The 25,583-nt window shown below is 19.2% G+C and overlaps 7 protein-coding genes across 7 annotated transcripts; 4 read left to right on the plus strand and 3 right to left on the minus strand.

The window, feature by feature from the left end:
* Positions 1–1,928: 1,928 nt before the first annotated feature.
* On the plus strand, positions 1,929–5,485 carry SRAE_X000087800 (Hypothetical protein; the record flags this gene model as incomplete). The annotated part of the gene is made up of 3 exons (XM_024645276.1): positions 1,929–2,055; positions 2,831–3,061; positions 5,304–5,485. The coding sequence occupies 3 exons, from the start codon at positions 1,929–1,931 to the stop codon at positions 5,483–5,485; spliced, it is 540 nt and encodes a 179-aa protein (XP_024510750.1).
* Positions 5,486–6,267: 782 nt separating this feature from the next.
* On the plus strand, positions 6,268–6,973 carry SRAE_X000087900 (Hypothetical protein; the record flags this gene model as incomplete). Its single annotated transcript, XM_024645277.1, has 2 exons — positions 6,268–6,691; positions 6,963–6,973. 2 exons carry the CDS (start codon positions 6,268–6,270, stop codon positions 6,971–6,973), a joined length of 435 nt encoding a protein of 144 aa, XP_024510751.1.
* Positions 6,974–8,052: 1,079 nt separating this feature from the next.
* On the plus strand, positions 8,053–11,345 carry SRAE_X000088000 (Potassium channel subfamily K member 18; the record flags this gene model as incomplete). The annotated part of the gene is made up of 5 exons (XM_024645278.1): positions 8,053–8,650; positions 8,794–8,939; positions 9,990–10,228; positions 10,278–10,596; positions 10,641–11,345. 5 exons carry the CDS (start codon positions 8,053–8,055, stop codon positions 11,343–11,345), a joined length of 2,007 nt encoding a protein of 668 aa, XP_024510752.1.
* Positions 11,346–12,401: 1,056 nt separating this feature from the next.
* SRAE_X000088100 (Hypothetical protein) lies at positions 12,402–13,476 on the minus strand (the record flags this gene model as incomplete). The annotated part of the gene is made up of 2 exons (XM_024645279.1): positions 12,402–13,348; positions 13,404–13,476. The coding sequence occupies 2 exons, from the start codon at positions 13,474–13,476 to the stop codon at positions 12,402–12,404; spliced, it is 1,020 nt and encodes a 339-aa protein (XP_024510753.1).
* A 1,631-nt stretch (positions 13,477–15,107) lies between these two features.
* Positions 15,108–17,141, minus strand: SRAE_X000088200 (Hypothetical protein; the record flags this gene model as incomplete). Its single annotated transcript, XM_024645280.1, has 3 exons — positions 15,108–15,736; positions 15,787–17,038; positions 17,100–17,141. The coding sequence occupies 3 exons, from the start codon at positions 17,139–17,141 to the stop codon at positions 15,108–15,110; spliced, it is 1,923 nt and encodes a 640-aa protein (XP_024510754.1).
* Positions 17,142–21,351: 4,210 nt separating this feature from the next.
* On the plus strand, positions 21,352–22,743 carry SRAE_X000088300 (Doublesex-and mab-3-related transcription factor 3; the record flags this gene model as incomplete). The annotated part of the gene is made up of 3 exons (XM_024645281.1): positions 21,352–21,376; positions 21,430–21,637; positions 21,684–22,743. The coding sequence occupies 3 exons, from the start codon at positions 21,352–21,354 to the stop codon at positions 22,741–22,743; spliced, it is 1,293 nt and encodes a 430-aa protein (XP_024510755.1).
* Positions 22,744–23,236: 493 nt separating this feature from the next.
* Positions 23,237–24,085, minus strand: SRAE_X000088400 (Gamma interferon inducible lysosomal thiol reductase GILT family-containing protein; the record flags this gene model as incomplete). The annotated part of the gene is made up of 3 exons (XM_024645282.1): positions 23,237–23,435; positions 23,480–23,880; positions 23,939–24,085. The coding sequence occupies 3 exons, from the start codon at positions 24,083–24,085 to the stop codon at positions 23,237–23,239; spliced, it is 747 nt and encodes a 248-aa protein (XP_024510756.1).
* Positions 24,086–25,583: the final 1,498 nt, after the last annotated feature.

Here is a 25,583-nt window from a genome sequence, read left to right on the forward strand (position 1 = left end):
AATCAAACTTATCTTTTGTTGCAGACATTTATAGTCTCGTAATATTTTACACTTTTACTATAGCCCACACGTTGATTACAACTGGTTCTCGATAAAATAATAATTATTTGACTGTTTCTTATCAAAAAATACACATTGCCAAAAGAATGTATTATAATTGAAAGAGTAAATTTAATTCACAAGTCTATAAGTTTTTACAAATAAAATATACCTGATTTTTGTTCTCCTAATGATAAAAATATATTAAAATTAACTAATCGTTCATTCTTATCATCAAATAAGTAGTACATGATTTTTCTTTTATCTTCTTATATTTATTTATTTTAATATATCAGGGAAAAATATTAACCTTACATACATATAATCAATTGGTTAAAAGTGTTAAATTATGTTAAACAGTGTAATGATACAAATATGAATGATCACGAAAATTGTACATTAACTGCTTTTTACAGTTAACGATGAGATAATTTTTTTTTTTTCATTTTTCATTTTATTAGCATTATTTTGGAATCTTTATATTAAAAGATAATAAAAGAGAGCATATTTCTTTAATTATATACATATTATGATTGATCATGCATTGTTGTATGTCAATCTTTTTATTTTAAAATTTTTACAAAAATATTTATTATTAAAACATAAATGAATACATACAAATAAAGGCGATTGATTATTTTTTTTATGTTATATTTCTTATCATTTGTTGCGTTTTCTCCTTCTGAATGATATTCATAATAATGCGTCAGAATATGAAATTTCAATTTTTTTATTTAACATGGATTATTTATTATTTGAAATATATAAGTGTTTTAAAATAATCATTATTTGATAATGTATATATATATAATGTATATATAGTTTGTTTGTTTTTTGTTTTCTTTTCATTCATAAATTTTCTCATTAACTTTTTTTTTTATAATCATGAAATGTGGGTTTATTTTAAAAATTTTTAATAAATATACTCCTACTATAATTAACTTACAATGGACAGGTTGAATATAAAGAAAGATAAATGATGTTGAGTAGAATAAATTAATGGTTATAATGGAATACTAAAAAAATGATTTTTAGTGGTATTTAAAAATAAGTGATAAATCTTAGAAGAAAGAGCTTCTAATTTCTCAACGTCAAAATAAAATGTTTTTTTTTTCTTAAAATGTAATTAAAGTTAAAAGTTAATTCTTCTATTTTATTTAACAAATATAAATGTCAATTTATGTTTTTGATAGTGTAAAAGAATGGAAATAATATGTTGAAATAATTATAATTTAATTCCAATAATTTTTTTTAAACTAAAAAAATTAAATTATTTTAAAAGTGAAAATTCATTTTATTGTCAATTATTTCAAAACATTTTCCTTTTTTTTTAATAGATTTTTTTTTATATAATGTTAAAATATTTAAACATTATATATACTTTTTAAAAAAAAAAAAAATAAAAAAAAAAAATTTTTTTTTTGTGTATTTTTCTAGATTGGAAAAAGTTTATAATTTTGTTTATGATACTTTTAATCATAAAAATAATAATATTTATATTTAAAAAAGTTAAATTATAGACAAAATAACAATTTAAAGAAAGAAAAGAATTATAGTTTATTAATAAAAACTTCTAAAAAAATGTATTTAATATTAATATATATATATATTATTCTTATGCTTACATTATGGAAATAAGGGGGTAAAAACAAATGTGTCTTATATAAAAATCAAAATTTAGAAAAGATACATTGGCATAATTTTGTTTACATATTTGTTTAAAAAGTTATTAGTCCAAGTTCAAGTCATTTGTATAAACAAATTTTAGCTATCATTCTATCATAATCTTTTTCATTCTTAATTTTTAACAATATTTTTCTTTTCTCTTTTTGATATATTATTGTTAAATAAGGAAAAAATAAATATAGGGAAACTTTATAATATCAAATATGTCTATGCAACGTAGTTTTGCTGGATATCGTTCTACATTTAAAAATTCATTCTATTTTGATAATATTGTAACGGTTGATAGTGAAGGAAAATTAAGATCAAGCTTTAGAAGAACATTTATTCAAAGTAAGTTTTCCCAAAACACTCTACAATAATATTTTTTTTTAACTATTATCATATTATTAACTGAATAATAAAATAAAAATATCCCATTAAATAACTAAATTCTTTATCATTATAATATGATAAGATACAAAATTTGAATAATAGAAGCTACAAATAACTAATAACTATGATGCATAAATTTTAAAAATTTTTACATTCTTAAATATGCTATAGTTTTCACTAACAAAGTTAAAATAACTTAAAGAAAACTAAAAGTAGTTTAAAACTATATATCCATATTTGATAACTTTCAAGAGGATACTTTTACAAAATCTAACTAAGTTTTGTTATATAAAGAAAAAAAATAACTTTGATATATATATTTGTATTTTCAAAAAATAATAAAAGTAATAATTTTAATTGCTTTTGTTTTCAAAATATTATATTTGATAAAAATTTATAAAATATTTATTCGTAAATATATACATCTCGTTAAATAGGCTTATTTTATATTAAAATTTATACTAAAATTGGAGTAATATTTAATAGAAAACCTATTGTATTTATTTTAATTTAATATTTATAATATTAAATATTTATAAATATTCATTAAATTCAACAACAAAAAAAAATATTAAATAATTTAATATTTAAAAAAAAATTAAATCCAAAAATATATTTATTTGTGAAAATTAAAAAAAAAAAATAATAATGTTACAATCAGTATCAGCTCATTTAATGACTGAACATTGTAAACATAATGTATCCATATCTTTACCTTGTAATGTATTATTAGAGAATCCAAGAAAATATAGTACAGCAGGATCTCAATTACGAATTAGTGATGGTAGATCGCCTTCAATATTTTATGGTGATAATAGTGGTAATGAAAATTTAATGTATCAAGGAAAAGAATATATTAAAAAATATTCTGTAAATGGACCAATTCATAAATATTCAGTTATTCCATCTACTCATAAACATTCAACAATTGCTTCAATCCACAAAAGTAGTGTGACATTCAAAAGTAAGTTTTTAATTTAAAATTATTTTATCAAAATTCATAAAATGGAAAATATTGGTTAATATTTCTTCTTCTAACAATATTTTTCTTTGATTATATAAATATAAAAACTTTTATATCTTTTGTTTTAACAATTTATCTTTTTTTTTTCATTAAATTCATTTAACTTTTAAATTATATATTTTTATATTACTTTAACCCCACATACTTTAATTAATTGTTAACTTTTGTTATAACTTTAAAAGCGTAAAATTACGGTTTTATGATTATCATTTTAGAGTTTCTTTTATCAATTTTCTTATCCATTTCCTTCACTACGCATTTTCAATATATAAATAAAATAAGATTACAAGTTAATGCTTCATTACGTTTTAGAGCTATAATAATATGCATGTAGCAGTTTAATGATTTTTTTTAATTTTGTCCTCCATCAATCACCACCAACGGCATATATATTTTTATATATACACACATATAAATATTATAATTATATATACATTATATTTGTATACATATTTTATTTATACATATATTTTTAGATGTTCACTATATTATTGAAAATGAAATTATTATAATATTTTTATCAATATATAGTACATAAATTATAAACAATTTTTTTTTTTTAGTATTTCATAGTAAATAGATATAAGATAAAACTCAATATAAAAATAGATTTTTAAAAAGTATTATAAAATAAATAATTTATTAACTTTAAACAAAAAATATTAATATGTAAATATTTAAAAAATATTTGTATATTTACAAATTTTTAAATCTATTTCTCTTTTGGGATATATGAGTAAATTATATAAAAAAAACAAGAATAGTCTTTTTATTTCTATAGATTATTAATTGTTTTATTTTTTACTCATCTAGATTTTTTTTTTAACTTGAATAATGATATTTTTGACTTTTACGTACTCTTACATTTAACTTGATATTATTTACTTTAAAATCATGAATATTCATGGAATTGGTAAAAATAGTGTTATTACAGAATTGGTGTGTAATGACGAAAACACAACAACAATACCGACGACATGAACATTATTCTAATTTTTCACCACATTGTCAAACATTAATGAATCATGAAAATCAACAGGCACTTTCATTAGCCTTATATAGGTGTGCCAATTTACCTTATCATTATTTAAAAGATCCTCGATTTGCAGCAATTCTTCAGGATAATTGTGAGTTTACAAAATTTAATAATATTTATTTTTTTAAATTTTTTTTTTATAAAATTTAATTAATGTTTATGTGTACCATGGTTTTGTTATCTCCTAGGACATTGAAAATTTTTATAACCTTCTTTTAATGTCACCATTAATCTTAATTACCATTTAAGAAAAAAGAAATTCTTTACATATATAATAAGTATTATTATTATATATATATATATTTTTTTTTTCTATAGTTAAAAGCTTTATATTAAAAAAAAAAAAATTCTTATTTAAGTATTTTTTTTTTGTTAATTTAACATAAAATGTAGTATGTTATAAAAATGTTATATATCAAATTAATTATCAATAAAATTTACTTAGATCAAATTAAAAAAATTGAAAAACATAGCAATTAAGAATGCATGTAGATGGGTTATTAATTCTAAGATACAACCCAAACAGATATAAATTATTCTCTCAACCATATTGATATATATATTCATTTTTTTGCATTTTTTTTTTTTTATATTAATCTATATTTGATATTATGACAAAACAAGTTATCAATTAATTTTTATAATTATTATTTTAAATATATATACATATATATTAATTATAAATGATAAATAATAATGATATGTATTGTACTTTATTATAAAAGTACTATAAAATGGATAAAGTTAATATAATTTTACCTTAAAATAAACTATTTATAATTTTATTTTAAAGCTCATGATATATTAAACGTTTCTCCTAGTCATGCTGAGCAATTACATTATTATTCATTTTTACAATAAAAACCATCATACTCTTTTAAGAGGACCGTTAAACATAATTTTAATTTCTATCATTTTATAAATTATTTTAAGTAACAAGTCTAACACATGTTACATGGTTGTGAAAAAATATTTTTATAAGGTTTTTAATATTATAACAATAAATTTTTTTTTTCATTATTATCATTATAATAATATAGATATTAAGAAAAAAGAAATATAATATTTATAAAAAGAAATAGGTTTTGATAATATTTTTTACTAATATTAAGGTATTCCTATATATTATCATTATTTTCTATTTAGATAGAATGTTATATGTAAAATCTGATAATTTTATTAGGAATATTTGGGAAAAATGTGGTAGTACTCCATATGATGATGCTTGTTTTGGCATTCATACTGTTTCTGGTACAGTATCTAGAAAAATTACTCAGTCATCAACACGAGACTTTTCAAAATTTTCACAAAAAGGTGAGATAAAATAATAACAATTGTTTGTAGTTTAAAAAAAAGTTTATATAAATATTTAAAAAAAAAAGAAAGAATATTAAGTAATGTTTATTTTTTTTTTGTTATCTATTTCTAAGAAACACATCCAATATTTATTTAATTTTAAATAACAAATTTTTGGACTTACTAATGACAATATATGGTACACCAAACTAATTTTAAAAATATTTTGGTGGAACATATCAACTTCTTTTCTTAAAATAATATGTAATTTTTATTATATTTACTAAATATATTTATATGCATAAATATATATTTATATGTTATTTTCTTCTCCCATATATAACAGAACGTTTCTATATCTTTAAAATAATATCTCTTGATATGGTATTGTAAAAGGCTTCCTGATTTTTGAATAGTATTAAAATTAGTATAAAGAAACCCAAAATTCTACTTTAACTTTATTATTTCCTATACAATGTATTGACACGCTAATTCCTAGATTTTTTTGTTAAGTTTTAAGTTAAATTTTCTAAATATATTCTATAATTGCTTCCCATACAACATTAAAATCTTCTCATCAAAATAAGATATCATTGATATAAAAATTCAACTTAATATATGCATCAGTTGTTGTTATATCATACACAATAAATATTACAAATTTTCTTTATTATTTATTCACCAAAAAAATATATTATTTAGTGGTGACCTTTATTTTAAAGTACTTAAAAAGCTTTAGCGCAATACAAAAACCATTTTTTATGTTTCATTTGGGTTATTATTATTCAAGTAATACATAATTTGATCTTCCGCAATGTTTTACCGATTCTATAGACAACAGCAAAGAGAACAACTTGCAGCATTAACTAATAATTCTAACTCAATAAATTTTAATACTGTATTTGGTAATTCTATCAATAGTAATATAATTTTACCATTTGACTCATCAAATATTGGTTGTAGTAGTAATTATTCTAAACATTTTGTACATAATTATAAAAGAATATCTAATCCTGAAATTTTTGGTGAAACTATACGTGGGAGAAGAAAATTTTCTAGAAATCATTCTTCTTTTAGAATACAACAAAAAGTACCTGAGATTGATGATATGATTTTTACACAATCTATACGAGGTGAAGACTATAGTCCTGCTGTTGCATTATTTAAAACAGCAGGTTTTATTAGAAGTACTGCTGGAATAGATTCTTCTAAAGTTTCATTTCAACATACTCAACCAGGTAAAAATTATATATTTTTATTTTATACATATCTTTTTTGTTTGATTATTTATAAATTTTCAATAAAAAAATATTTTATCATTTTATTGAAAATTATAACTAAAAATTTATTAATTTTTATTTATTATAATTAAAATGCTATAACTATTTTATATTTTGGACTTTTATATGTTTATCAATCAAAATAATTTATTGACTTTATTCATATTAAGTAGATATTTGATAATCAATCATTAAAATGTTATATTATAACTAATTATAATTCTCTTAGGAATATATTAAATAATTTATTATTAAATAATAAAAAAAAGATAAATAATATTTAAAAGAAATTTTTAAAAGTTTAAATTAAGTTCAAAACAATATTTAGAATAAGAATGACGAGAGAATTTTTAACAAATATTTAACATTTATTAAACAACTAACATAATATTTCTTAACTTATATTTCAACTTAATGTTTTGATGTTACTAAATAATGTGACATTTTTTAACAAAAATCTTATGAAGTCTTTTAAAATCTGGTTGGCAAAATGACTGTGGAAATATATAAATATATATATATATATTTATTATATTTTCATATTTTTGAATTGGTTATTTAATGTTACATAACACAATATATTCTATAAATAAGAAGATATTTTAAAATTATTGTTATATCTTTGATATGATAAAACAACTACAATTTTTAGTTTAGCCTTTTTGTCATTTTTGAAAAACTTAAACACCATATAAAATAAATGGTAGCGTTAAAAGAGATAAAACGTCTAACTTATAAAGTAAAAGATACAATTGCATCATTTTCAATTTTAACACTTATACATATATATATATTATATCCATATATATATGAAAATATTAGTTTCAATAATACATATCCTGTATTCTTTTACATCTAAAAAAATTTTTTTTTTTATTATTTAGTTACAAACAAAAGAAATATTTAGTGAACTTTTTGTCATAAACTATATTATAAATAATATAAAATCCCCGTTCATATTTACAAAAATTTTCAATAATAAAAAAAGGAGGAGCAATATAATTTATTGTTTCTTAACAATATATATATACATTTTTTTTTGTATAGATTCTAAACACTTTTGGTCAACTAATTTCTTATATATAACAAGTGTTATTCATATTGTTTTTTATTATTTAATATTATTTCAATAACTTACTCATGTGCCATTTAATAGGCTTTAAAAATAATCATTATTCATTACAAAAGAGATGCTCAATTGTTTTAAAAAATTTGGTGAAATTTTTCTATTAAATTAAATTTAATTTTTAATTTACTAACATTTTAATTTTTTTTTCATATATATATATATATATGTATATATATATATTTTTATAATCATGTTTTTTTATTCACCACATCCCAAGACTACTATTGTTAGAAGACCTACAATATTTCCTTCACAATTACGGGATATCCCACAAATAGCTAGAGAAACTGTTGAGCATAGTATTAGGAGCCCAACAACAATTATTACTCATCCACCTGAAAGAGTTTCAATTCCAAGACGTTGGAATGTTGATGATCCGGCTGTTAATATAGTTGATGAAACTTCAACACAAGTTCGTCGTGATCGAGGTGTAGAAAATGCACCATTAATAGCTGCTTCTGTAGCAGTATTACCATTTGCATTAGACTCTTCAACAAATCAAAGGACTACTTCTTATTCACAGGATGTTCAAACTGAGACAGGAGGACTAAATAATAATAATACAATAAATAATAATGTTACTACTACTATTAGACGTCATGGTACAATAACACATCCTACCTCATATTTTCAAATAGTTCATAATAATAGTGATAATGTTGTATTATCACCAAGTGAATCTATTATTTCTAGGGAACATGAACATAGAAGATTAAGTAAAGTTGGGAAATCATTATATTTAAGAAGACCAACTATATCAATTCAAGAGGATGGAAGAATTGTTATAGGTATTTTGAATATCATTTAGGAATACATTTATATTTTTAAAAATAAGAAAAAGAAAACTTTTATTTATCATTATAAAATATTAATATAAAAAAAAATTTATTTTATTTAAATATTTTTTAATTATTTAAAAAATTATTTTTAGATCATCTTGGTGGTAGATGGGATGGAATTCCATTAACTTCACAAGCAGGTTTAATTGATGATGATGGTGCAACAATAATTACAGATACCTTAAAAGATGATGGTGAAGGAAAAGAACCATTAACATGTCCACAACAAACAGTTAAAGTAAGTTATTATTAATTTTTTTATCAATTATAATTATATTTATTTCTATATATAATAATATTTATTTTTATAATTTGAAAATTATTACTTTCTAAATTATTTTTCACTATCTTTTCATTATAACAATGGTAAAAATATTATTTAAATAATAGTTTAAAAATATTAAATTAGATAGAAGAATTAGTAATCATATTTTATGATAATTTCCAAAAAATTTTCTTTTATATTATGTCCTTTGTATTATTATTATATTTTAAAAATTATAATTTTAAATTCATAAGTAAAGAATCTTTATTGTCAAAAAGAAACTTCTTTTAAAAATATTTTAAGAAAATTATAATAATAAGTAATTATTGTTTTAAACTATTATATTATCATATTTAGTATTTAGAAAATTTATATAATCTATTAGATGGGGATTTTTTTTAAACATAAAATATTATTTTTGAAGTATGTTAAACATTATATCTATCAAATAAATCATTTTTATACAATACAACCTTTTTTCTAGAAACTGTCCATATCTCATGAGATTTATTCACTCATTTATATAAATGTGATGGTTGTTACATAATTGTAACGGTAAAAGTCTATTTTTATCCTTTAACATATTGTATTTAAATAACTTTAAAATATTTGAATATATTTTAAAATAGAGTGGATTTTATAATTTTTGAGGAAAAATCTTTACAAATTTATAGTAGCAATTATTTAGTTTTAAGAACATAAGCGTCTTCCACTCTTTTCTTTTATTTTTTTTTTTTGTTCAATTAATCTCTTTTTTATTTTAAAAAGAGAATCTATATATATATATATATATACTATATAGTATTTGATAATGAATAAGTGGATACAAATTTATATATAAAATATTATTTTTATACCATTTTCCCTCCAAGGATGTTTAAAATATTTTTTATTATAAAAAGATTATATATAAATAAAATTATTAAGTGGGTAATATTGTTAAAAAAAAAGAAAGAATAGCATATATTTTGTTATAATAAGAAACATGAATTTTATATTATTAATTGTTATGTCATGTTTCAGTATATCAAAATATTAATACCACATGTAATATTAGTATCGGTGTTAGTAGGATATTTATGTTTTGGAGCATGGATTTTAATGTTATTGGAGACGAGGACAGAATTGATGGCAAGATCGAGAAAACTTGTTAGGTTAACTAATTTAATGACAAATTTTACATCACATAGTTGGTTAACATTAAATGATATACAAAATGGTGTTAGAAGTATTGATCATGAAGAATGGTCAGCACAATTTCGGTAATTTTTTTTTATTATTTAATTATACTACTATAATTTATTTTTTTAGTGAGTATATGGTTTCAGTTTCAGAGTTAGTTGATGATAGAAGACCAATTAGAAAAGAATTATTACAACCTGATAATCTTGATAATATGCATAATAAATGGACATTTCCAACAGCTCTTCTTTATGTTTTAACTGTTTTAACAACATGTGGGTATGGTGAAGTTTCTGTTGATACTGATGTTGGGAAAGTTTTTGCTGTAGTATTTGCTTTAGTTGGAATACCATTAATGTTTATAACAGCAGCAGATATTGGTAAATTTCTTTCTGAAACTTTACTTAAATTTGTCAATAATTGGAATCGAATGACAAGGCAAATCAAGGTATATTTTTTTCTAAAAATTATTTATATTTTTTTTTTTCTTAGCATTACTTTCAAAAAATATTTTGTCGCAAGAGGTATATTAGAAGAAAATCACTACAAGAGGGTGGTGGTAATTTAGATACATTAGAGATGTTAGGAATTGATGGTGCTGAAGAAAAGTTATGGTTTCCAATAGGTGCTTATGTTGGATGTATATGCTTGTATTGTTCTATGGGATCTGCAATGTTTATAAATTGGGAAAGAACATGGTCTTTTATTCATGCTTTTCATTTTGGTTTTAATTTAATTGTTACTGTAGGATTAGGTGATATTGTTGTAAAAGACTACCTCTTTTTGTCATTGATTGTAGCCTTCGTAATTGTGGGTCTTTCAGTTGTTACAATGTGTGTAGATTTAGCATCAACTCACCTCAAAGCATACTTTACAAGAATTCATTACTTTGGAAGAGCTAAAAGATTTTTAGGCATGAGTGAAGAATTAAGAGAAATAGTAGCATTACTTGGAGCAATGAGGAAAAAGAAAGGAGGAAAAGTTACATGGAGCGACGTTCGAGATTTTTTGGATAATGAATTAAGAGATAGACCATTTGAACCTCATGATTTATTAATGAAGATGAGATTTATTGATGAAACAACATCGCAAATGAATACAATACGCCATAACAGTTTTCAGTCAGACTTCTTTAGAGATAATGAATATATAAGGCGATTAGTTGCCTTAAGACCAGAACAACCTGCATATCTTTAGAAAAAAAAAATCATTTATATATATATATATACTTATTTACAATTAATTGTTCTCAATAATCTTGTCATTTTTTCAAGTACAATTTTTAATATGCAACAAAATACCAATTTGTTATTCTAATACAACTAATAGTAAAATTTTTTTTTTTCATAGTCATTTATGTACTTTATATATAATTATATTTTATATAATAAATATACATTAAAAAATTTTTTTAATTTATTTAAAAATAAATGACTTATTAATTTTAATAAAAAATGTCAATTTTAATATATTTATTATTTAATATATTAATTCATTATCATTAAATATAAAAGTACACTATTATAAAACATTTTTTAATTATTTAAATGTAGAAGAAAAAAAATTACTTATATATTTTACGTTCATTAAATATATTTGTTTATCTTTTTTTTTATTGTGTTAAACTTATATCAAATTTTGTATTTAAAATAATTAAATCTCATTACTTATTTAAAATGTATAGTGCATGTTAAAAAAAATTAATATACTAAAAAGAATTTTTATCAAATAAAAAATTATTTAAAAATAATAAACATCAAGTTGATTTTATTATTTATTTATATAAAAAAAAATTATTTAAAAGTATAGATTTATTTATATAGTATCGTATAGTAATAGAAATATATATAAATATAAATGTTTTCGTAGTATATATAATTTCTAAGAATATTTATTTGTGTAATATGTTGTTTTTTTGCTTTCTTTTTTCATTGTAATGTATTTTTATTTATTAATTTATTTCTTCTACTGTTATATAAAATTTTCAATAATAAAATAAAAAATATTAAAAAATCTTTGTTAATGGTTTAAAATTTTCTTGTTATTATAAGTAAAAATAATGATTGTTTAAAATAAGTAAAATCAAAAATCAAAGATTGTAAATATTTTAAAATATTTTAAAGTAATTTAATGTTAAATAAATTTATATTTACTATTAGGTGTTAAAGATAAAAATATTTTTTCTTATTTAATTTTTTGAATTAAATAAATAATATCAATCTTAATTTTATGTAAATAATTATTTTTATTTATTTAATTATTGTTTGTATTATTTCCTATATTCGATATTGGATAAGTAATATTGTTTCCATCAATATATAAATTATAATTTTGTGAACACAATAAAAGAGCATTAAATTCTTTTGTTAATGATGGATGAGTACGTGATTTGTAGATACTGTAAAAAGTTGGAGAATTTGTCTCTTCAATTGAAATTTCAAAAACATTACTATTATATTTAAAAGTTTTCTTAACATTATTAATAAAAAGAAAATCACCAATTTCTATATTATCAAATAATTCATCTGTATAATGATCTCCAAGATCAATAATTATATCAATTGGTAAAGTAGATGTTTCAGTTGAAATTGGCTTTGTTTCAGTAAAATCAATATTAATAATTTTACTATTAATAATTAAATCAAATTTTTTCATAAAATTTTTAAAAAAAGTTTTTGATATTATTTGTTTTTTAGGTAGATTATATGATGTGCCATCCCAAACTCTAATCACTTTTTTATTTTGATTTATTAATTCTCCTTTGTAAAGTATTTGACAAAGTACTGAGTATGAAGTGTTACTAAATCCTTCAGTCATTGAGGTAATAAAATGAAAATTTTTTGTTATATTATTATTAATATTGCAATAATTTTTAATAATAAAATTCCATCTATATGGCCAATGATTTAAAAATACTTGTGGTGATATCATTGTTCGATAAAAAAAATCATTAGGAAATATTTCACAATTACTATTAAACATTGTAAAGTCATTGAAATCATTCAAAAATATGTTTTGAGCAGTATGCTTTGTTGAATTAAAATATAACAAATATTTTTGTTTATTATTTTTTAGTATATTATTTATATAATATTTTTCATTTAATGATATATAAAATACAGTACTTTCAAAATCATCTCTTTCTTTATCCGTATCGTGAAAATTTAACATTTCAAAAATGACTGTTTTCATACATCCATCTAAAAATAATTTATATTTAAATGATATATGATTTTAAACGAAAAAAAAACTAACTAGTTATTGGTTCCAATGACAATGGTTTTATTGTACAACATGCCACTTCAATCACTTCTTCATTAGACGTCATTTGTAAAAATATTTTTAATAATCTTAACTTAAATTAAGAATTTTTTTTATTAAGTAGAATGTTTATGATAAGTATATTAGAATATAAAAATTAAAAGTTTTTTTATTTAAATTTTTTTAAAAAATATATAAAATCTTATATTTCATAATCTTTCCAGTAAAAAAAAAATTTTGGCAAAATATTTATACTATTAATATTTTCAACTTTGAAATACTAAGAAATTTTAAAACATAAAGTTTAATGATTGAAAAAATGAATGTTTAAAATAAGAAGATATTCATATCATAGTGAATATTTTAATTTTAAGCAATTTTTTACATTATTCTATTAATTAAAAAAGTATTAAAAAAAATTATTTTAAATATACAATAGAAGTCTCATAAATCTAGAAAATTTTAATACGATTTTTTTTTGCAATTTATAAATATATATTTTAAATTAGTTCAAAATTAAGAAACAACAATTAATATTTTTTTAAAATTATCCTTTGAAAAACTCTATATACAATATTTACAAAAATTTATTCTAGATTTTACTTAAACACATCTATACTTGATTGATGACGTAATGTAATAATTAAATAACGTAAAAAATGATAATTAAAAAATGATTTTTGATTTAAAAAAATATTACTTACAATTTTTAATACTAAAAGTTAATAATTAATATATATAATAAAAATTTTTACTGTTTCTCTCTGTTAATCAAATATTTTTAATACTTGTGTATATAAAATTAAATGAAGGTATAAAAAAAGGTTAAAATTGATGTAAATGATATTTGGATGCCATTTTTATTTCTTATGAGCGGTAAAAATATTCATTTTTCTTATTTTTCTTTTATCATCTTCTTATTATAAATTAAAAATTTGGTTAGTAAGACAAAATTTAAATGTCTGGAAAATGTATAATACACTTTTTAATTAACTAAAGCAAAAAATATATTTTTTATTATAATAATTATATCATTAAATATGATAAAATTAATATTATTAAAATTAATTTGAAATTTATAATAATAAATAAAGAATACAATTATTTAAGTTAAAAATTTTTTTATTTTAATTAGATTTGAGTAAAAAAAATAAAAAAATAATTTAAAATATATGATTTTATGCACTAGTTGATACAGTAGAAGACAACACCTTTCCATAAAATATAGTTTTAGAAGTAGAAAAAAGAGATATTTTATGGTAATTACAATCTTCTCTAACATATTAAAACACGTTATCTATGTTATAAAATTGTTGGTACATTTTATTAATATATTAATTGATGGAATAAACATATAAATGTCAAATTTATTAAAACAAAAAAAAATTTTTTTTTATAATTATATAAATTAAGATGGATGGATATGTGATATTAAAACAAAAATTGTAAGTTAATTAAAAAAATACAATGAAATAATAAAATGATGTTTTAATTTTCGAAGATAAAAGTTGCGAAAATATTTTGGAATACATTTTTTGTTCTCTAAAATTCAATCATATTAATAGGATTCAACTATTTTGTTTTTTTGTATATTTTTAGATTCACATATAAACCCATAATTTGAAAGGTGAAAATATATATTTGATTATATGAAATTTTTCTGTAAACAAATATAAAAAGAGATTTTTTTTCTAAATTTTACTTCCAAACATCATTATGTAAAATATGATCAGGAGTTTCACCATTTCCAGATATATCAAGATTGGCCAATGAACGACTAACAGCAGCAGTGGCACTATCAAAATGAAAATTTGTTGTTGAGGAGATATTTTCAAAAAGATATTCATCTGTGAAGGCAGCAAAATTAATGTCTTTATGGACATTTGCAATTAGATAATTTGATGGAAGATTACTATTAGCTGATATATTATTACCAAATGCTCTATTGGTTACATTTTCTGACAATGTTTCTATTTCATTTTTAACTTTAGCAATCTCTACAATCATTGAATTGTACCTTTGTTTTTGTTCAAAATCATTTGGATCCATATCATGCCTTCTTGTACTTCCTAACTTATCATCTAACATTACTGCTTGAGAAACTAATGAAAGAAGATTATTCATAAACACCGTTGATTGTGGATCATAAAACTTATTAATAAGATTTTTATTAATCAGATTTTTAGAAACTGCTATTTTAAGTAATTCCTGTGAAGAGGAATTTAAAGAATATTCATCTGAAGGAGTTGAAACATTATTTCCTTGGAATCCTCTAATAATATCAGGATATATATTAGTATTTCCTGTTAAATTCCAATCATGATCTTCTAAAAAAAAATGTAAATATGATTAATAATAATTTTATACAAAAACATACGATTATTACTAAATGTTTCAAAAGTATTTCCTTTTCCGCTACCTGGTGACCAATGATTTTCATCTCGATTATATAAACTACTTTCATCAGACATTTTATTAAATTCTTTTGGATTTTTTTTTAAATCATCTTTTTTCTCAATATCTCCCCATCCAGTAGCGACAATTATCTTGCATGAACCAACATTAGTATTTTTAGTGTCACATATTGAACTATTACCTTCAATAAGATCAGGAATACTTGGAATTCCCCATCTTCTTATTGGAAGAGAATTATTTTTTTCAGGATCACCCCAAATTGATGTACCATTATCTCTTTGTTTTTTTAAATTTTCTTCATTAGGATTCTTCCAATAAGAATCTTCTGATACATTAAATATTCCAACTTTTCCTGGAAGTACACTATTTTGTGGAACAATATTGCGATTTGTATTTTGATTATTATTATAATTATAATTTATTCTACCACCATAATTTTTATTACCTTTTGATCCAACATTTTGTTTGGAAACTGTATTTATAGGTACCGGTGAATTATTATAAAAATTAGTATTAGAACGAGAAACTGGAACACCGTATTGATTAAGTTGTGGATTAAATTGACCCGAATTCATATCATTATTAGAGATACAAGATGATATATTATGATTATTTGGAGGTTGATTAATTGTTGGAAATTTAATATTTCTTATATCATTACGTTGTTGAGAATATTGTGAATTAGTATTTGATTGAATATTAACTTCATGAAAATTATTTCTATTATTGTTACGGTAATTATTAGAATTTTGAGGTGGAAGTCTATTAATATCTTCCCAATTATTAGATTGATTAATTCCGCCCATTGAAACATTCATATGTGAATTCCACCCACCTTGTGACATATTATATTCTAAATTCCAATTATCATTTATTGGTGATTTAGTGGATGATGAATTTTTATTTTTATTTGTGTAACCCGAATTATTTTTATTGTCCTGACGACGGTATGGTGATGATAAATGACTTGGTACATTTGCCGCTCCTTTGTTAATTGTAAATTGCATATTTACGTTGTCTTTATTATTTTGTTGTAAATTTGGTGGACATTGATTCATCATTAAAGAACCATTAATAGGTGGTGGATTAGTTATAAAACCATAATTATATGGATTATTTATATCAGTTTGTTGATATTGAATATTTCTATTATTATTAGGAATATTAACATAATTTGGACGATTTCTAGGGTCAATATTATTTTGATATTGATTCTAAAATAAATATTAATAATAATTTTTAAAAAAATTAATATATATATATATATATTATTACCTGTGATCCATCATATGTTTGGTACATATAATTTGTATTCATTTTATTAAATGTATAAAAGATAAATAAAATACAAAAGAAAGACTAATATAACAACTGAGCAGCAGCCTAAAATATAATAATCTTTTAGTTATGAAGGTAAAATGTTTTTATGAAGAATGATGCAATTCAAAATGAATTAGCATAATAAAGTCATAAAAGAGGCGTGAATACAATCAAAATAAAAACAAGCTATATGCTGACCTAGGAATAAAACGTTTCTTGAAACTAAATACATATTGATAGTTATTATATAATGTTGGCATTTAATTAATATAATATTAAATATATAGTTATCTTATATATAGATATACACACTTATAAAGAATTAATGTGTCATTTTAGATCAATCCTATAGATTGTAAAAACACAATCATAAAATTTTAAGCATACAAACTTTATGTATATAATTAAAATTAAAAAAAAAAAAAAAAAACAAAAAGCATATAATATCTTTAATCAAAGTTAGGATAGAGACAAAATATTTAATATGATAGAAAATATATCAACTAAATAGTCCTCCTTCACATAAAAATAAATATTTTCTCGAACAAAGTAAATATTTTATAAAAGATACAATTATACGTTATATTTGTTCATGATATTATATATATATTCAACCATGAAACATATAATAATTGAATAATTGTATTAGAAATCTTTTGTTTTTAATATATTTGAATTTCATTATCATATTTTACTTTATTTTAAGAATATAACATATATATATATATATATGTATATGCATATGTAAAATGTAAGCATTGAATATTAAAGCAGAATTATATTTACAAATCATTCTATACATTTTGTAAAAATGTTAAATTTTTTTTTCATATACATATTAATATATTTATGTAGAAATCATTATATTATTATTATACATATAAATAATATTATAAAAAGTAAGAGTAGAAAAATGTAAAAAAAAAAGTAAAAAAAAAGTATACATATTAAAAATGATTATCTTTTGGTAGTGTTTAAAATATTTATACATATGATATAAAAATTTAAAGTAAAATAAATCATTATAATGTTAAAATTTAGAAGGTAAGCGGGAAATGTAAATTATATTTCCATTGAGGACACGTTTCTCTATCATTTATTTATTACAAAGTTTTAAAATAACATTTATTTAAAAGATTTATTTATAGAAGAAAATTATTTCTTTTAAAAAGAAAAATTATTTTTGTTTTAATAATATAAATAAAAAAAAAATTAGAAAATATGTTAAAAATATTTTTAAAGATTGTAGAATTTACTTATAATATAGTACATAATATTTTTAGTATCAAATAAAATTAATTTACTGTAAAAATTTTAATATTACGGGTGGTCTATATATGATAGTACTTTTGGGAAGCATAAATGTTGAAGTTAATTCAAAAGAATAAGATGAAATTGGATAAGAATATTAACAAAAAAAAAAATATTGAAGACATTGAATTAAGGATCTATTTAGTTAAATGTACTCATAAAATAACAATTTATTTATTTTTTGTTCTTAACCACAGTTGTTTTTGTAATTTAAGCTTGAATATATTCATGATATACATAAATGTTTCGTAAATGATATGTCTCAATTGCATAATATAAAAGATTGTAAAATGAAATATGAAAGTAATGTTTGAGGAACGTGATTTGAAATGAAAGATAATTGTTAAGATAGAGTTTGATGTTATATATATGTATATATTATTTATTTTGAAAACATTCTTCAAAAAATTTTTTACTTAAATTAAACAATTTTTTCTTCCTATTTTTATAATAGTTTTAATATAAATTTTTTTTTCCCACCTAAAATTTTTTGTTTTGTTATCAGTATAGATAAAAAATTATCTTGTAAGTATATGATTTTTTAACAATAAAAATGATATGATTATTTAAATAAATCTTTAATTAAATTAATTTTTATTTAATGGTACTTTATCGTATCATTTGTTTAAAGTTATACTGAATGACAAAAATTTTGATTTAAATTAATAAAATGGTATGTTATGTTTTAAAAAATGACAACAATATTATACATATATATATATATTTTGAGCATCTTAATAATTTTATATTACAAATGTACTATTATTTTATATAGTTGTTTTTAAGATAATATTAAATAATAATAAATACTTTAAAAAAAGAGGCGTGAAACATAATAAAACTATTTTTTTTTTTAAAAATACCAACTTTAAAATATTTTTTAAATAAAGATTCATAACATTATTTTTGTACTATTTTCATTATATATTTTTTAATAAACTTTATTTTGAAATTTTTAAGATAAATCATTTTTATCTTTTATGTCTATGTATTTTTAGTTACTAATTTATTGTAATCATTATAAATATAATTTATGCAAAGAGTATTATTTTTAAAAGTACAATGTATAATGGTACATAAAAAAAATTAATAAATTGTTGGATATCAAATATTTTTAGTTAAATTTTTTGACAATTTTTTTTTTAAAATTTTTACCAATTGTACTTATTATAACCTCTTTTTAAAACGTTTTATCATTAAATACATAAATGGTTTATTTAAAGATAAGAAAATGAACAAAAAAAAACCAAGTAAAAGGATAGTTATTTATATCATTTAAACTATAAGTATTATATTATGATAGATGGTATTAGAATCTTTATTTTAAGAGTAAATTTTTGTTGTTTGAAAAGCTCATTAATTATTAATTTAAAATTTTTACATATTGTGAATATATTTATTTTACAAATAAAAGGTAAATGTTAAGTCATTATAAATATATGTATAAATAAAGATATGCATATTTCATTTAAAATTATCTAAAAAAATTTTTTTTTATTACTTATAAATAACTAATTAATTAACTAATATTTTTTTTTATTTATAAACACAATATTTATGTTAAAAATTTTTAAAACCAATTAAGAATTTATAATTAAAAAAAGTTATAATGAAAAAGAAATTATTGTAAATTATTTATATATAGAATAATTCAAATAAATTTATATTTAAAAATAAAGCGGATATATTTAAAAAGTTACAGTTTTTCTTTTTCATAATTAGTTAGTCTTTAATAATAATTAATTTTTTAATACTACATATTTTAATTTTTTATAATTTGAAGAAAATAACAGATATAGTTTGTTATTCTAATATTTTTTTTAAATTTTAATTAACTATTAATAATAAAGTACTTATACTAAAAAAGTTTTTTTTATTAAATGCACTATACTTTTAAATATATCTGTTTATTATTATTTTATATAAAACATTTATATAAATAAGAAAACTTTTTTATTATATAATCACACTAAATAATAATTAAAAAATTTATTTTTTATCAATATAAAAGTTTAAATTAAAAAAATTTTAAAATATTATATAAGAATATCAATTTGACAAAATAAAAAATGTTACAATATTTGAATTATGTCTTATATAATATTTTATAATTATATATTATAAATAATTATTTATTAATTTTAGTATACGATAGAAATAATAATCATTTTTTTGATAATTTTTTTAAAATTGGATAAAAAATTATCTAAATATTGTTAATTTTTATCAAATGTTACACCGTAGTTTAGTTATTTTATTATCTTTTATAGACATTTAACATTTATTCTAATAATTCTTTTTGTCTGCTACATTAAATGATTGATAGTTTATTACTTACTACTTATCATGAAAAGGGTTTTATTTTATTATAAAAGTAATGCTTTTAACTTATTAAGTTGTTATTTCTAAGATGAAATGTTGAATCATCTATATTTGAACGTTCGACTATATATTTTGTTAAACATGATCATTACAATGAAAAAAAAATGTATTAAAATATAATGATTTCTTCTATATTAATACTTTAAAAAGTTTTAAATAATTATTATTATAAAAATTAAAATTAACTATATAATATATTTATTAAAAAAAATCCAAATTTATTTAAATATTAATTAATTTATTTCTGTTCATTATTAAAAATACAATTTTTAATTATTTCGTGATATTATAAATAGAAAATTAAAAATTTGTATATTTTCTATTAATTTTTCTTAATGACTATAATCTTTTAAAAATATATCTAAAAATTGTATATTATAATTATTTATTATTATTATACCTATTTATATTTTAATTCTTTCAAATGTATATATTTGTAGGCTTAATTACTTATTAAAATATATATAAACTTAAATTTTTTATAACAAATAGTATATCTTTCAAAACGTTAACTATGAATCAGTTAAATAATGATAATTGTAAGTAAATTTAAATTATTGTATATAATATATTTATTTACACTTTTTTTAAGCATCTAATGAACCCAGTTTAACAATGTTAACGGACTCTTCGGATAGTCTCAACACTTCATTTTCTGATAATCAAAATATGGTAAAAGTAATTAAAAATCAAAAAAAGAAACAGGTTACAAATTGTAATATAAAACGTTTATATTACTGTCAACGTTGTATTAATCACAATCAAAGAGTACTCAGAAAAGGTCATAAAAATTTTTGCAGGTATTTTTTGTAAGCAAAAATTATAATAAAAATTTTTAATTTCTAGTTATGCTGATTGTGAATGTCCCAAATGTTCAATGGTTTCAAAAAGACGTTATCTTAATAGTAAGTTACATCGAAAATTAATTGATAAACATCTATTAACAAATGAACCAACTAAAAAAAATTTACCCAAAGAAAGAGTCCCAACATGTGCACTTTGTGCTGTCCATGGATGTAAAATATTATTACGTGGACATAGAAAGATTGATTGTCCTTATTATGGATGTAGATGTGAATTATGTATAATAATTGTTAATAGAAGAGATCTAATGGCTAAACAAATAAAACTTAGAAGATTACAATCAAATCCTAAAAAATTTGAAAAAGAAATGAGAAAATTATTATCTTTAAATGAACTTAAAGATGATTCATTGAAAAAAAAAGATTTTTCTTTTGCAACTCTACCAAAATATGTTGAATATCAAAGTAATTTAAAAGAACAATCAGAAAAAAATGATATAAAAAATATAGATAATAAAAATATGGAAAATAATTTTATACATGCACAAAAAATTACTCCATCATTTTCAAATAATGAAATAAATTTAAATACCAATATAATATCTGATAAATTAATGGATGATAATTTAATTAATTCAAGTAACCCTTCTTTAACATCTTCAAATGCTATTTCACTTTCAAATACTACTATAAAAGATTTAGAAAAAGCTCTTCAAATACAATTGAAATCAACTAATTCAACTATAAATAATTCATTACATACTTTTCAACAAAACTCATTACAATCATTAACTTTAATGGATAATATAAAAAATGGAATAAGAAATAGTATTACAAATAATATTTCATCAACTCAAATACCTCCAAATACAATAAATTTTTTACCATTATTAAATAAATTTCCGCAACAAATAATGTATCCAATGTTTGGTAATATGGTACAAATATTTCCACAACCGGGTAATATTCACGATCAAAATCTTCAATCTAATTTTAATTTAATTAACTATCAAAATAATCTTTTTTCAAATAATAGTCAATTGGATATAAGAAATATGTTGATGCAACATAATTACATTCCATTTAACATATGGGATTTATAATATAATTACACATTTAAAAAAATATTTTACTGATAATCGAACTTTTTTTTTTGGTATATCTTAACTCACTATATACTTGGAAAAACAGTATTCTCATAATTTAGTTAAAATTAATTTTTTTTTTAAAATTTTAATATTTTAAAAAAAAATTTTTTTTATTTTAACAATCCATCCAGTATTCATTTTATCTTCCATTAATTTTTTATCATTGTTGTTGTAACATCCTTTTAAAAACTATTTATTATATATATGCAAAAAATAGTCTCAACACGAATATATTGTAAACAATATTGTAAACAATATTGAAAATTATTCTTTCATATATATGTATGACAAATAAATCAGTTGTTATGAAAAATAATTAAATAAATAATACAAAAAAAAAAAAGAAATTGTCAATATAATTTGTAATAAAAACAAATAAATTTTTATTTTCTAATATCTATAATATAAATTTTCTAAATAATACTATTATTTTATATATTTATATTTTTTAATTCATACATTGTTGTGGTTTGGGATTTAATCTCATACAAACATTTTCTTCTAAAGCATAAAAAGCATCTACTTCACGTTTATGATTTATCATTACCCAAGGAACAAATGAAATACCCGGATTAAGTAATGAAGTTTTTCGACCAGCTATAGCTAATAATAAACGACCTTCTTTTCCATTTGTACAAGTAGAAATACTAAAAATAATAATAATATTATTATTATATATTTATAAGCATACCTTTGTAATAGAGATGGTTCTTTACTTTCAACACATAATGTTAATGCACTCTCTAAATCCTCTTTACCTTGTACACATCCAATCACTGGAACATATCGATTTGGATCTTTTAAATAATGTATTGCACAATTCATAAGTGAATTTAGTTCACATTCAACTTCACCATGTTGGCATTCACATTTAAAATCATTACCAATACCTTCACAACGAGCTTTACCAAATGGAACAATTTGTAGATCAACCATTCCTGTTTTACCAAGATGTTCCCATGTTGTAAGAAGATGTTTATGAATAAAATGCGTTGTATCAGGGCATTGAGCTTCCATATAAATAGAAATTAATACTTTGCTACCAGATATAATAGAATTATCATAAAGTGTATCAACTTCATCTAAATTAATCTAGAAAATAAAAAATAGTTTGTAAAAATTAACCTGGTTTTAATAATTATAATCTTACCGGTTTAAAATACCTATCACCAAAAGAATCTTCAGATATAATAATTTGTTTCTTATCATTTTTAGTTATTTTAATAATAAAATATAGTAAAAAAATAGTTATTATAGAATAAATTAATTGACGGGGTACGCCACAACGGGCTCCCATAATTTTAATGATCATTAAAAAAGATAAAAATAAATGGACTTTTTGTAAAGAATTTTAGTTAATGATATAAATATCTAGAAAATAAAAATTAACTTGAATAGTTAAAAATACTTGTTTTTACTTTGTTAAAATATTAAAATATATAAGAATTAGAAATATATTTTTATTTATAATTAATTAAAAAGATCAAAATAAAAGTAAATTTATATTTGGTAGGTTGTATTTTAAATTTTGACATTTTTATTGAACTAGATATAGAAAACATGAAAGAGAAAGTTGAAAGTTTAGTTTGACTATATATAAATATATTGTAATAAAATAGACATATAAATGAGGGTAAAGGACTAGCGAGGAAAATATCTTATAAATTTGACAGTTCTATTCTAAAGATAAAGAAAGAGACATGACATACAAAAGTAAAATGACATTAGTAATAATAATAATAATATCTCTTTCATTAGGTAGATGATAATTATAAAATAAATATTCTTTTTAAATATATAAAGTAATAAAATTTTTTTTTGATATTCATTGTTATATAAATAGACAAAAAAATTTAATTATTAATAGATGTTAAAAAAAAAAAAATTTATATTTTTCTATAATAATATTATAATAAAATAATATACTATAAAAAACTTATATGCAAATTGATAATAAATGTGAATATTAAAAAGAATTATATTAATAATAATATTAACCTTTACATATTGACCTGAATAAAAGAATAAAAGAATTTTTTATCATTTGGTATTAAAATAAATTTAATTATTATTTTTTTATGCCATATATATTTTAAATAAAAAAAACGTGGTACATTTTTTAAGGTTAATTAAAAAAATATGCATATTATCATACATACATATATAATAATATTATAATTATTAATAAAAAAAAAATACTAAAAATTGCTTGGAAAGAATAAAAAGTAATATAATATAACTTTATTAAAAAAATCAACATTTACTTTTATAACATACTTTATTACGTAACATTCTACACAATGTTTATATCTATTCTTATCGAGTCAATTTTAAGAAAGTGTATAATATACTTTTAGAATTTCTTTTCTATAACTAATCAAATTTTTTTTCATTATATTTATTAATTTTTTTTCAATTTATATTTAATTTTTGTATATAGTTTTATAAATAAAATGTATTGTAATATTTAAAAAAATATAAATTACGTAAAGAAATCTTTGATTATTCCTTTTAATTATTAATTTAGTTAATTTATTTTTAAAAATTTTAATATTAAATATTAAATTTATTCTATTTTATCGATAAATTTAAAAATAAATTTTAAAAAATTTAGTTATTTATTAATAAACGAAATAAAGATAAAAAAATATTATCTATATTTTACAAATAAATATGATATTTAAAAAAATTATATACTTTATCTTTAAATTATTTAGAAAGAAAAAAAAAATTTTAAAAATAGATACGAAAAAAAATGAGAGAAAATGTATAAATAAAAGTGTTTGCCATCGTTA

The sequence above is a fragment of the Strongyloides ratti genome (genome assembly GCF_001040885.1).
Source record: "Strongyloides ratti genome assembly S_ratti_ED321, chromosome : X".
Lineage (NCBI taxonomy): Eukaryota > Metazoa > Nematoda > Chromadorea > Rhabditida > Strongyloididae > Strongyloides > Strongyloides ratti.